This window comes from Colossoma macropomum, unplaced genomic scaffold (assembly GCF_904425465.1).
Source record: "Colossoma macropomum unplaced genomic scaffold, Colossoma_macropomum, whole genome shotgun sequence".
NCBI lineage: Eukaryota > Metazoa > Chordata > Actinopteri > Characiformes > Serrasalmidae > Colossoma > Colossoma macropomum.
This window is the reverse complement of record NW_023494791.1, coordinates 7,933,521-7,945,514: the sequence shown is the minus strand read 5'-3', so window position 1 is coordinate 7,945,514 and position 11,994 is coordinate 7,933,521. Positions and strand designations below refer to the sequence as shown.

Genomic DNA, 11,994 nt, shown 5'->3' with positions numbered 1-11,994 from the left:
CAGAGAGGTCTCCAAATCCCCATAACCTACGTAGTGTGGCTTTAAATTAGCCTTGTAGCTCAAGGACACAACTAAAGAAGCTAACTTGGGACACCAAACATGACTTGGCTGATCAACTACATTTGTGGTTAACCATTATAAACTCATCTAAAGCTCATTTGGAACAGTGATGAAATGTGCTTCGGCACACAGAGCAAGCACCATTACCATGTCGTTAGCGGAGAGCCTGGGGAATTGTCATTGTGCTGCAGCAACAGGTGTGAGGCAGGTGCCCGAGCTTAGAGCCCACTGCTCAAATATGCATGAGCTCCATCATTGCCTAACTGCTGTCTGCTGCCACAGTTTTAACAGCATGAAAACAGAAGTAGCTGAGTGTTTAGTGTTATACAATCCTCCACTCGACAAGCAGCGAAAAGGGAAACCTTTCAATTCAACCTTGTAATGGGCTTTCATAGTCCATGAGCTTCACTGATGAATAATTGATATACAATGCAGCTGTACACCTCTCACCCACTTCTCTGGACACTGGTCAAGGACTGATACCAGGAAGGTGTGGAAGGAGTTGATGAAGAACCAGGATCCAAAAAGAGGATATAGACAATTTCAGTGTCTATGCTGATAGATGTTAGATGTACTAAGATGTTCCACTGCAGTTGTTTAACTGCAACTCCAAGGTTTTTAGAAAGGTTTTTTTTTTTTTGTATTATTTCACAGAATAAAGAATACTTTCATATTAGTATGAAGGCTACTCTCTCCCCATCTGCTTCTGAAGTACTGAAAGGGCATTTCTATATTTCAACATTTCAGAGTAAATGTTTGGTTTGATGTAAAATGGTTCACAGTAGAGAAACGTATGGACTCATTTCTTTACAGTGGTGGTGACAGGAATCAGATGTCTGCAACACAATTATAGCGGTTTTATTTACTATCCAAAACAACCAGTAGTGTCTTCTGAGGAATTGTGATGATGGTAAAATAGTGGTAAATCTAAAAAAGAGTTTATTTGGAGATTATTTCTGCCTTACAGCTTCGTGTACCTCTCCACCATGAATGGATTCTAAAAAACAGAGGTTCAAGGCCAAAAGAGTATCTCAAAACTATCATATGTACCATTTCCTGTAATAACATTGTAATAACATTCTGTGAGGGCGTTTTTAGAGGCATTAAAATCTTTAGACGTCTGGTTCCCATCACCACCACCCAAACTAGAATCGAGCATTTTACATTAAACAACTCTCAATGACTTTGTTTACATCTTAACCATTAAATTACAAAGAAATTTTCAAAAATCAGTGGAATTCCCCTTTGATCATAACCTTTAAAATTTAATTATAGCATGCCCATGCTGAGTATATCAATGTCTGTGTGGTAACAGCAACGGTACTTGGATCTGTACTCTGTTCTAGTGTAAAATATTGTTAAATATCTTGGATTTTAAAATGTTGGATAAAATGTTTTGGAGTCATCTTACATACATTTCTTTACCCACTTAAGGAAACAGAACTTCATCAATCTCTAACTCGGTAGATCTGGTGATACAGGTCTTAAAGTTGGCAAGTCTAGGCAAAATGATGCAATACACATCATTAGGAGATGTGAAGAAAAGAAACATTTTACACGTGATCCTGGTTTGCTGAGAAGTAGAGAAAAGCAAGAACCCCCATAGGTGCTTGGTCTCCACCTAGTGGAAATTCAGCAGAAACACATTTCATCATTTAATACATGATAAATGGTAGAAAATAAAAATTTAAAAAAGAAGCAAGGCATGTGTGCTCCCTGTGGTTTAATGTGTGTGCAAGCCCGTTTCTTTCTTCTCCAAAGGCAGGCTTTCAAAAATAAACTGTAGATGATCATCTCATATTACACAACACAGACAGGTGTGCGTATGGACGTCGCCGTTAACTTGGCCGAGGACAAACACCACCTGCTGAATGGGAAGCTGAAGCCTTTAGAATGGGTGTAGACAAGCGTAGCTTTCCTAAGGAGCACTCTAGTGTGGCCAGTGCGGCGCACGCATGGCTATCAGGTGGTGGACTTTTGTTACCTTCTGTATTCTTCTGACCCACCACGTGGCGTCTGTTATATGGCACTGTGAAAAGGCATCATGCTTCATAACTGGCAGAGTGACAGAGCAGCAGTTTTGACCAAAGAATGTAGTCAAGGTTAATAACAACTTCAAGAAATACAAAATACAAAAGGTGGCATTTTGTGCTTTATTTTACAAAATAAGAGTAAAAAACAATCAACATCAAGTATAGTTTAACAGCTGTACAGGACAAACTACAAAGACAAACAACATTGGTTGACTGTATGTCGAGACCTTCAATCAATAAAAAGCAATTAAAAAAAATCAAAATCATTATCAAATTTGTCACACACAAACAGCACAGCTGACCGACATCCGTTAGAAACTCATTTGGATTTTTTGGGTGTTTTTGCTGTCCCTTTTTTCTTAGGTGAAGAGGAATCATTGTTGCAGCAATCACAAACCCAGCAGCCTATAACAAAACAACACAGCACAATTAGCTTCAGGCAACAAGCAAAACAACAAGGACACACAACATGAGGCCATTACTTCTACAGCAGAGCACTCAATGGGAGAAAATGTGAGTTGGCAGAAGACCAGGGCCTAGGGCTGAAAGATTAATTGTTTTTACATCAAACTCGCAATTTGAAAGTTCGCAATTTCAAATTCCAACAGCTGCAATTTTAATAAGAAAAGTTAAGAGTGATTGCGCTGCTTAAGCAATGCTGTTACCTGATGGTTACTACGGTAGGTTGTTTCTAGGTATTTGTTATGGTATCCCAGGTAGTTGCTATGGTATCTCTGGTGGTTACTACGGTGTTGCTACATGGTTGCTATGGTATCCCAAGTGGTTCCTAGGTGCTTTGCAATGCACAATCACTAACTATAGCCTACATTATCAACAATGTTACTTGGAGTTGCTTTGATTTTTAATTTTAATGATTCTTCTCTTTTAAAATTGATTGTTTTAATCATGTTTTTCATTTCTATTCTCCATTACTTTGTTACTTTTAAAATGTAGCTTGGTATAGTGTAGTGGGTAACATCCCTGCTTTCTGTAGACTGGGGTTCAATCTCCCATCTGGGCAAGCACCCTACACTATACCAAAGAGAGTCCTTGGGCAAGACTCCTAACACTACCTTCACCTACCTGTGTAAAATGATCAAATTGTAGGTCGCTCTGGATTTTTATGGACAATTATCATTTGAATAAACGTATTTGATCATTTGTAAAGCACTTTGAATGACTGCAATGTATGAAAGGTGCTTTATAAATAAACAAGTCTTGCCCACATTTTAAGTGTGAAAATTTGGACCAATCAGAGGCAACCAAACATTCATGTGTTGTGATATATATACAACCACTACTAGCTGGCAGACTGGCACATTAAATGTTCAGCATTCAGGCCAGAAAAAGCGCATATTCCAATCTTCTCAGCCAAAAATAACAGGATTGGACTAAAATTTACAGAAAATAAGCACAATTTAAATCGCAGTCACAATATTGGTCAGAAAAATTGCAATTAAATATCTTCCCCAAGTCATTTAGCTCACCATTGGAAGGGGCTTACCCAGCGGAATGGAGTCCATGCCTACGCAGAACGTGTGGAAACCACGATCACACTTGTCGCAGAACATCATCTCCTCCTCATGGTGGGGCTGCTCACAAACGGTGCACGTCTTGCACTCCATACACTGCCACGGGTAGGTCTTTATCAGCGACACCAGCTCGGCACTCATATCCAAGCAGGATGGATGACCTGAACACACAAATGTGCCTCTCTCAACAATGTGCACTCAGAACAGCATAAACCAGGACCAGAGCTGGAAGTGAGAATGACTACTTACAAACTGTGAAAGACTCTGGACATGTATTATTACAATGCGACTGCTCGGTAAAACTGAGACCAACAAATGAGAAATAACAGCGTAATGCTCACTTATGGTCAAATTTATGATCTATTTGCTGTTCATTTTATTGAAGATTTTTAGAATTAGAGGAGGAAGGTGCAAAAAATGTTTACAAGAGTTTGTTGTACCAAAGCTAGTAGACGAGTTAGTGATGTAGCCAAATTACAAAGCTTTAAACATCAAACAATATCACTTGAATGTAGATCATGTATTATTGCAATGTGACTGCTAGATAAAACTGAGATCAACAAATAATATCCTAATGCTCACCTATGGTCACACTGATGGTCTATTTGTAGTGTATTTTATTGAAGATTATTAGAATTACAGGAAGAAAGTGTAAAAATATTCACAAGAAGCTAAAAGCCAACTCGTCTACCAAAGCTAGAAGACGAGTTAGTGATGTAGCCAAATTGTTAAGCTCTTAACATCAGTATATCTCTCACTATGAAAAGTTCTACTGGAAATAATCCACTAAGTCACTAAGACTAAGTCCACATTTCTCGATTACTATGAAAAATTCAATTGCTCTACAGACTTAATAAAAAACATGGAAATAGCCATGAACACTAACTATGAGTAAATTGTGTTGTCACTGGTCAAAATATGCTCTAGTACCACCTTCTGGAGAAGTCTTGAAAAACCCTGAGAGCACCACCTAATATAGGTGTAATATACAGTCGCCCTCTGCTGGACAAATTTAGATATTGACACAATTTTTGGAGACGTTTACTTACCGCTGTTATGACATTGGGAGCAGTGGATGAGTGCCTCTGGTTTGCCCTTCTTGTTGGACTCCTTACCCTTCTGGCATATGCCACATATAGCATTGGGAATGACCTTAGGCTGCAAGGGCAAAGCAATGCTATAAAAGCCATGGCAACCAAAGGTCCTACAATACCCATAAGCCTCTGTGCTCACAAACTGATATTTCAGTCTCAGTTAGAATTCAATTAACAGGTCTAAATGAAGTAACGTACAGGAACGTAAGCAACAACAAAATATCACCCTATAGACCAGAGGTTTACAGCACATTTCAGTCAGGATTAGCAACAGTTTGTAAGATTTAAATTTCCCACAAATGCTTGTATAATGTGTTACACACAACTATTCATTACAACTACAGCATCTTAAAACATGACTGTAGAAATCCTTAAAATAATCACTTTTTAGATCACAATAAAGCCTCCACTGATGTTTGAAGTAGCATTCAGTGAAGATTCATTCATAAAACAGTGTGATGTGAATTTTTCAAGTTTTCCCAAACAGACTAAACCTGTTAGTGTTTAAGCAGTTACTTATTCATCCGTTTTAGCAATGTCTGCAAAGTTCTACACAACTTCTCACGTAGGTAAATGATAAAACAACCACCAATAAACACAAGTAAAACAAAACACTGTTCATATTCCAAGCTTTAGGAGCACATGGTATGAAACACAACCTGAAAACAGGCACAATACTTTCATTTAGTGCTCACACTATTGTTTAATAAATAAAGATAGATCTGCAATCTACTTTCTTTAAAACCGTTTTATTCAAATTCTTAACTGTGATATATCCTCTAAATACTAACATGTCAAAAGGCCGTACTATAAAACCGCTCGAAAGAGAAACGATAGCATTTTTTTTTAGAAACAAACAGCAAATGAAGAGAGGGTGGCAATCTGCGGGTCAGACAAATTATAGACGTTAGTAAAGCTCACAGTTAAGTAAATGAGATGATATAAGCCTTCATATTTGTCACAGTCAGAGCTCTAACTGAATTAATGCTATTACAATTGCATTTAAAAAGGGCGAACAATATATATGCAAAGAACATTGTAGTTACACTATGACAACACATTTAACAAGACACAAGCAATTATATACGGGATGAAGAATAACTCAACTTCCTGTACAGGAAAAGGATCAACAGAAGCTGTACCTACTGTGTTTTAAAAACGATGTGCAACGATTAAGAATAAAATGCAAATTCTAATTAGCTAATCTACTTCAAAGAGCATGCCACAAATTCAAAAATGTCAATTTCAAATCACGTTATGGAAAACTGCAGAACTGGTGCAGTGTCTAAAAAATCTCTGCCAGAGTCCAAATTTCTGCCAAATTTAAATTCAGAACAAATCTGAACAGAAATGTTTATGCAATTTAAAAATTCAAGAATATTCCCGCTTATATCCGTGGATAAGCTGATGTGACGCTGTTGTGCACGAATAAAACAAAAATTTGGGACATTCATGTAGTACTTAAGTTAGGTACTAAATATGCGCATGTCAAATATTCTGAGTGAAAGAATATTTCCGAAAAGAATGCAAGTTTCAAGTATAGTTTTATAAACTATGGTTTCCTTTTAGAGGTAGATACCATGAAATAAAAACGTGATGGACTTAGTAAGGGACACTCCTATACAGTGCAAAAAAAGATCTATCTACATTTAGAACAAGAAAGGCTTCTACATAAAACCACACTTTGGAAAGGAAAGTTTACTCATTTCAAACATAGACAGAGACAGTCTTGATAAACTGATAAATTACCTACTGAACTATAATCTTTATTGCGATATGTAAAGTATATTTTTTTAGATAGCAGATGTTCTTTTTGCCAAAAGAAACAAAACTAGTGTTGTAGTCTACTTATTAAAATAGTGTTCTCTTAGATTATGTTTGTGAAGGTATATCTTTTGTTGATCCATCAAAGTGCATTGACAAGAAGAATAAAAACAAAGAATTTATCTATGGGCAACCAAAACATCCGTCAAGCATGAACTGCCCAACTGCTGAAAAAGCTCAAAAATCACTGGCATTCTGCTTGACAAGTGTTTCATAGCAAACAACAGTTTTTGCAATTTAGTTTAGCAACTGCATGCTAGAACAGGTTATTGAACTAAAGGTGAATTCTACCCAAAAATAACTGTACATCACTCTTAATTGTTTGCCACCCATATTGTTGGTGCTTTCAACTGCTACACACCTTCCAAAACAGAAGCAGAGTTCCTGGATTTGTCTAACCAGTCTCATACATGTTATCCAACAATTCTAAAAAACAGAGTAATACACAGACATGAATGTCATTTCAAGCTGAATGTCAGTGATATGGTATCAATAACATATCAGTGACAAACAACTGTGGGAATATATAAGGAATTTTATTTTTGGGTGGAACTCCATTTCAAGAGCCAAGAACCTGTTCAAATACATAACTTACTTTCAATGGTTTTGTAGTCTAGATCTATAAATCAGCAGCCATATCTGCACACTTGCCTTTTATTTATCTGACAGCCTGGCAGTCAAGAGGTATTTTTTTATCTGAGTAATGTTCATATGGTAAGGATAAATAAGAAAAAGTGTGCAACTCAGCAATAAAGCCTTAAAGTAACGGCAGTGCCACGCAAAAAAGTTATTGCTCCAAAACTGTTAAAAACATGAACCCTCAGGAGGGCTGAGTGGCAAGGACCACCATCAAAAAAAGAAAAAGTTCAGCTGATGAGTGCAGTCCCAGCAGAGAGCTGTAACCTCTAGATCTGTGTGCACGTGTGTGTGTGTTGGTTGTGGATGAGTAGGATCAAGTCAGATGAAAAGAGGGTTTCTCTGGTGAAAGTGCTGGAAAACCCGAGAGGTCAAAATAGGGGGAAAGGGGAAGAACATATCAGGGGCTTTTCTCTTCTACCTTGTACCCAGGGACAGATTTGTGTTGGAGGGGGCGAGGAGTGGCGTCCTTGCTCTGGGTGCCTGCCCGGTCCTTATTCTTGCCTTTGGATTGGACCCCGCTGTCCTGGCTGTCTCCATCAGAGGTGTTTCCAGATGAACTGTCCTGTATAGAAAATACCCACAGCTCTCAGCTGAAATTCAAATTAGAATTTATTATAATCAAAATCAATTCACAGGAATAATACTGCCATCAGATAGGCAGTCATGAGTTAAGCTCTTACAGAGGAGCCTTTGTTTTTCTTGCCGTCTTCTCCCTTGCCCTCCTCAGCATCATCTGAGTCCCCGTCACTGTCCAGGGCGGGCAGTTCAGGGTCCAGCGGGGGCTCATACAGTGCTGTGTTCAAGGGCAGGTAGCGCAGCTCATTTGGAGAGTACCTACAAGCACAAACAAACAAGAAACCCACCTCAATGGTCTGCACTAACGCAACTCTGTCATTTCTCAGATTTCAGTTTAACAGGTGGGTCATTTCATAAAGCCTGTCTGGTCACAACTTAGTTGTTCATGAAAAAAGCTTCAATTTAATTCATGCAAAATTTCAGTTAGGTTTTTAAGTCACAAAGCTTTGTACTTTTTAAGTAGGTTTCTTATAATAATATTAATATTTCTCCATGTAAAATTTAAACAAAATTACTACAGCAAAATTGATTTTCATCAACAAATTGAGATTCACCAACAAAAATTTAGATAAAAAAATATATATATAAAATAAATAAATAAATAAATAAAATAATAATACATATATATTGACTGAGCATGGTGGAATGGTGGAATAACCCATGTGAGCTCTTGGTGGAATAACCCATGCGGTAATCAAGCATACCTTTTATAGTATTCTTGGAACTGGCCTGGGATGAGGGCAACAGGATATGGCCCTGTCTTTGTCCTTTCTGGTGGCAGGACTTTGTATTTCCCTTGAGGTACCTGAATTATCTGCAGAGAAAACAGAAAGGTTCTGTGCATAGGTCCTAGAGACCTATAAATCTAACAGAATCTAGTTATTTAAAAAAATAGTCTTACATGCGTTTGAAGATCAAAATAAGCTCTTCTTTCTTCCATGCGCTCTCTGTTGAAATTACTGTTAAACTCAGCTGCCTTTTTAGCAGCTTTCTTGATGTACTCTGGCACTTTGCTGGCTTCAACCCTCTGAGGATTTTGCTGCTGCATATGCTAAAGTAAGAAAATAAAACGTATTACCATATCATTTGCATAATTTATGATCACCTGTCAAAGAACCACAATATTAAAACAGGTTACATGATCAAAAGGAAACAGCAAATAACTGAAATCCTTGTTTAAATTAAGCTTCTCCATTTAAAGCTAAACCAACTGTGTACTTGCAGCGTGATCTCAAGTTCAAGTGGTTCAACAAAAATTAGCATATTTTGTCATACATCTCACATTCCTTTTTCCTCAATTGATTCTTACTTTCAGTTACTCATGACACGTTTTTAGGTTTCCAAATGCACCAAGAAAGTCTGTTACTTACAGCACTCAGAGTGCTTACTGAATATTCTTTAGTGATCCTTTGCCGCTCCCGCTCTTGAAGGATCACAGAGTACTCTGCATGTTTAACTGGATACTCCTTAATCATCAAATCAATGACCTCATCACTGCGCAAAGCAGTCAGTCCTGGTGGAGAAAAAAGAAAGCATTCAAATGCAGATACCAGATATTAGACTAGGTCTTTCAATTAATAACCAGATTACCTTTTAACATGTGCAACACTTAAATTATACCAGGAAATTGCTTTTAAATGGTGACAAACAAAAAAAATGAGGTAGGCAATAGTAGCCATAATGTTTGGTATTAAAGCTCACCTAAAGTACACTGTGTCTCCGTGATAACATTTTGCTCCCGCAGGTAAAGCTTTTCCTTGTGAGAGAGATCTCTTCTTTCCAAGTCTAGGAAAAAACAAAAAAAATAAGATCCAACACATCTTACAACATCCTAGTTGTTTCTATGGATGCAAAATAATGGGTTCAGCAGTAAAGAGTTCTGTGCAAAAGTTTAGGCAGCCCTGGCCAAATTACATATTTTGATGTGAAAAGAAATAAACAACCTCTGCAGCAAACTATACTTAAAATAACATTTTTCTACAAATGTTAATGTGAATGCATATTTCACTTTATATTTGATTAACTTTACATATACAGTTACGTTATATTTGAAAAATACAAAGGTAATTGTGGCATGTGCATAAGTTTGGACAACCTTCCAGTTGTAAAATATCAAAACTTAACTAGCTACTTTGGCCTTTACTGACTCATTAGGACTGGTTAGTCAGGTCAAGAACTGTCATTCGGAATTGCCAGCTTATGACAATTCAAGAATGTAAAGGCAATAAACATAAAGTGCTTCCAACTCGCAATTTCCAATGTCCAAACTGTCATTAAGAAATGGCAGTTAAGGGGAACTGTGGAAGTCAAGGCAAAATCCAGAGGACCAAGAAAACTCCCAGGCCAAACTGCTTGTATGCTGGCATATCAAAACCCCAAAAGCAAAGCAGAACCCATATTTGACAGCAAAGGACCTGCAGAAAGGTTTATCTGACAGATAAGTGGCGGTGTATCTAGCAGCAACTGTATCAACCAAAGAACAATTCAAATGACAATGCAAATAGTCTATTTTTAATTCCATTTGTCACAGAAGAGAGTGTAGTGAAAGTGTGAGAACTGTGTATTGTGAGAGTGCGTGCGTGGTCATCATGGGTGTCGTACCAGGATATTTCCGCTTGAATGAAGTAACTCCTAAATACTCGCTGACTTGCTCTTGTAACATGTAGTACTCTCCAGTATCGTCTGGGGGCCATTTGTACTCCGTCAGATTTTCAGCAGGAAAGTATGTTGGTCTGTAACAAATCACAAGAGATTCAATCAATCAAAGACACAAGTTTAATTAAAATCTACACTATGTTGGGTTATAATGGCATAATACAATTGTTACATCAAGAAAGATATGATTTAAATTATTGGGATATAAGCTCCTACCCAAGTTCATGACTGGTCGTGTCGCAGCTCCTGGAACTGTCTCCTGAGCCCATTCGTCGTCTCTTTGGTGCTTGGCTGCCATCGCTGGAATTCTCTTCAATGTCATCCTGATACAGTACGACCACAATCAAACCAATATACTTGGCAAAAAGGGTAAAAGAGAAAATCTTTTGTGTCCGGATGCCTCGTCTGCATGCATACATACAGACACACACATTATAGATAAGGGCATGAAATTATTGTAATGTTAGTCTTTAATAGTGTAAATAAAAGACATGCAATGTGTCCAGAATAAGAGAAGTAGATTCTAAAATGATGACGTAAAGAGCTGTATAACACCAAAGAAAGGTAAATTAATGTGAATTGAAATGTATAGTACACTTTTAAAGAATAGTTGTTTAATAGTCTTTAAATCCACACTGTATATGTTAAAATACTGTTAATATGGCAAGCACTTGAACGGTACTTAAAATTAATTATATAAATTATATACAGCTACCGATCTTTTTTGTATAGCCTATGCACAAATTATGTAAGAAAATCATCTATTAATATTTATAAACTGCAATAATATAATGATGGATATATATCACGTATTACTACAGCTATTATACACGTATAGGAAGCTCTAGCTTCCCTTGTGTTTTGGTTCCTACTTCAGCTAGCGTTACATGTTACAGTGGCACTGTTTTGGCTGCTCTATGATAATAGAAAATAATTTATTATATTTATTAGCAGAAGTGAACGACAGCATACATCTGTGTCAATATTTTAAACCAAGTTTGACAGTGTTTTTAACCTAAACCACACAAGGAAGCCGAGCTTTGCTCCTTATTCGCCAGCGTTTCTTCTTCGAATTTTTCGTTCCACCTTAAACGCTGCAGCTGTTACATTGAGTCGCCTTAGCACTGCGGCATTTAAGGTGGAACGGAAATTCGAAGAAGAAAAGGCGGCCAGCTTCAATCTCGTGTCCACATACGCCCTTGATAAACAGAGGTAAATAATTTCACTCCAACTCTGGAATGGTTCTCCAGCCCGTGCTGGTTAGCTTAGCGTAGCTCCACTAGCAGATACAAAGAGAGCGGCGAGGTGCGCGCGCTCATCCGGGCCCTCTCGCTTAACCGCAGCTGTCTTCTTTTAAATATTAACAGCGAACTTTTCGACAAAATGCATTAACGCTTTCGCTCACACCTTTAAAGACTGGGTTCCAGGCGTTGCAGGATTGCTGTCACATTGTCTCGGCGATAAAACAGTTGCCATTTTAAGTTAACACTCAATTACAATAATTACAGTCCGACTGGAAACCGAGGACACACAAATAGTTCCGTCCATGTCTACAGCGTTTACTGTCGGAGTGACTCCGGT

At 37.7% G+C, this 11,994-nt stretch overlaps 1 protein-coding gene across 2 annotated transcripts; it reads right to left on the bottom strand.

Moving 5' to 3' along the window:
* Window positions 1-2,194: 2,194 nt before the first annotated feature.
* Window positions 2,195-11,927, bottom strand: phf10 (PHD finger protein 10). 2 transcript variants are annotated; one of them, XM_036573747.1, is made up of 12 exons: window positions 11,821-11,927; window positions 10,630-10,736; window positions 10,360-10,490; window positions 9,460-9,543; window positions 9,129-9,271; window positions 8,660-8,809; window positions 8,463-8,572; window positions 7,863-8,016; window positions 7,601-7,744; window positions 4,675-4,783; window positions 3,598-3,786; window positions 2,195-2,498 (listed from the first exon to the last, which is right to left on the bottom strand). In XM_036573747.1, the coding sequence occupies exons 1-12, from the start codon at window positions 11,887-11,889 to the stop codon at window positions 2,413-2,415; spliced, it is 1,476 nt and encodes a 491-aa protein (XP_036429640.1). In that variant the 5' UTR covers window positions 11,890-11,927; the 3' UTR covers window positions 2,195-2,412. The 2 variants fall into 2 exon arrangements, with proteins under 2 accessions (XP_036429640.1, XP_036429641.1); XM_036573748.1 differs by having other exon boundaries at window positions 9,147-9,271.
* Between the last annotated feature and the right edge of the window lie 67 nt (window positions 11,928-11,994).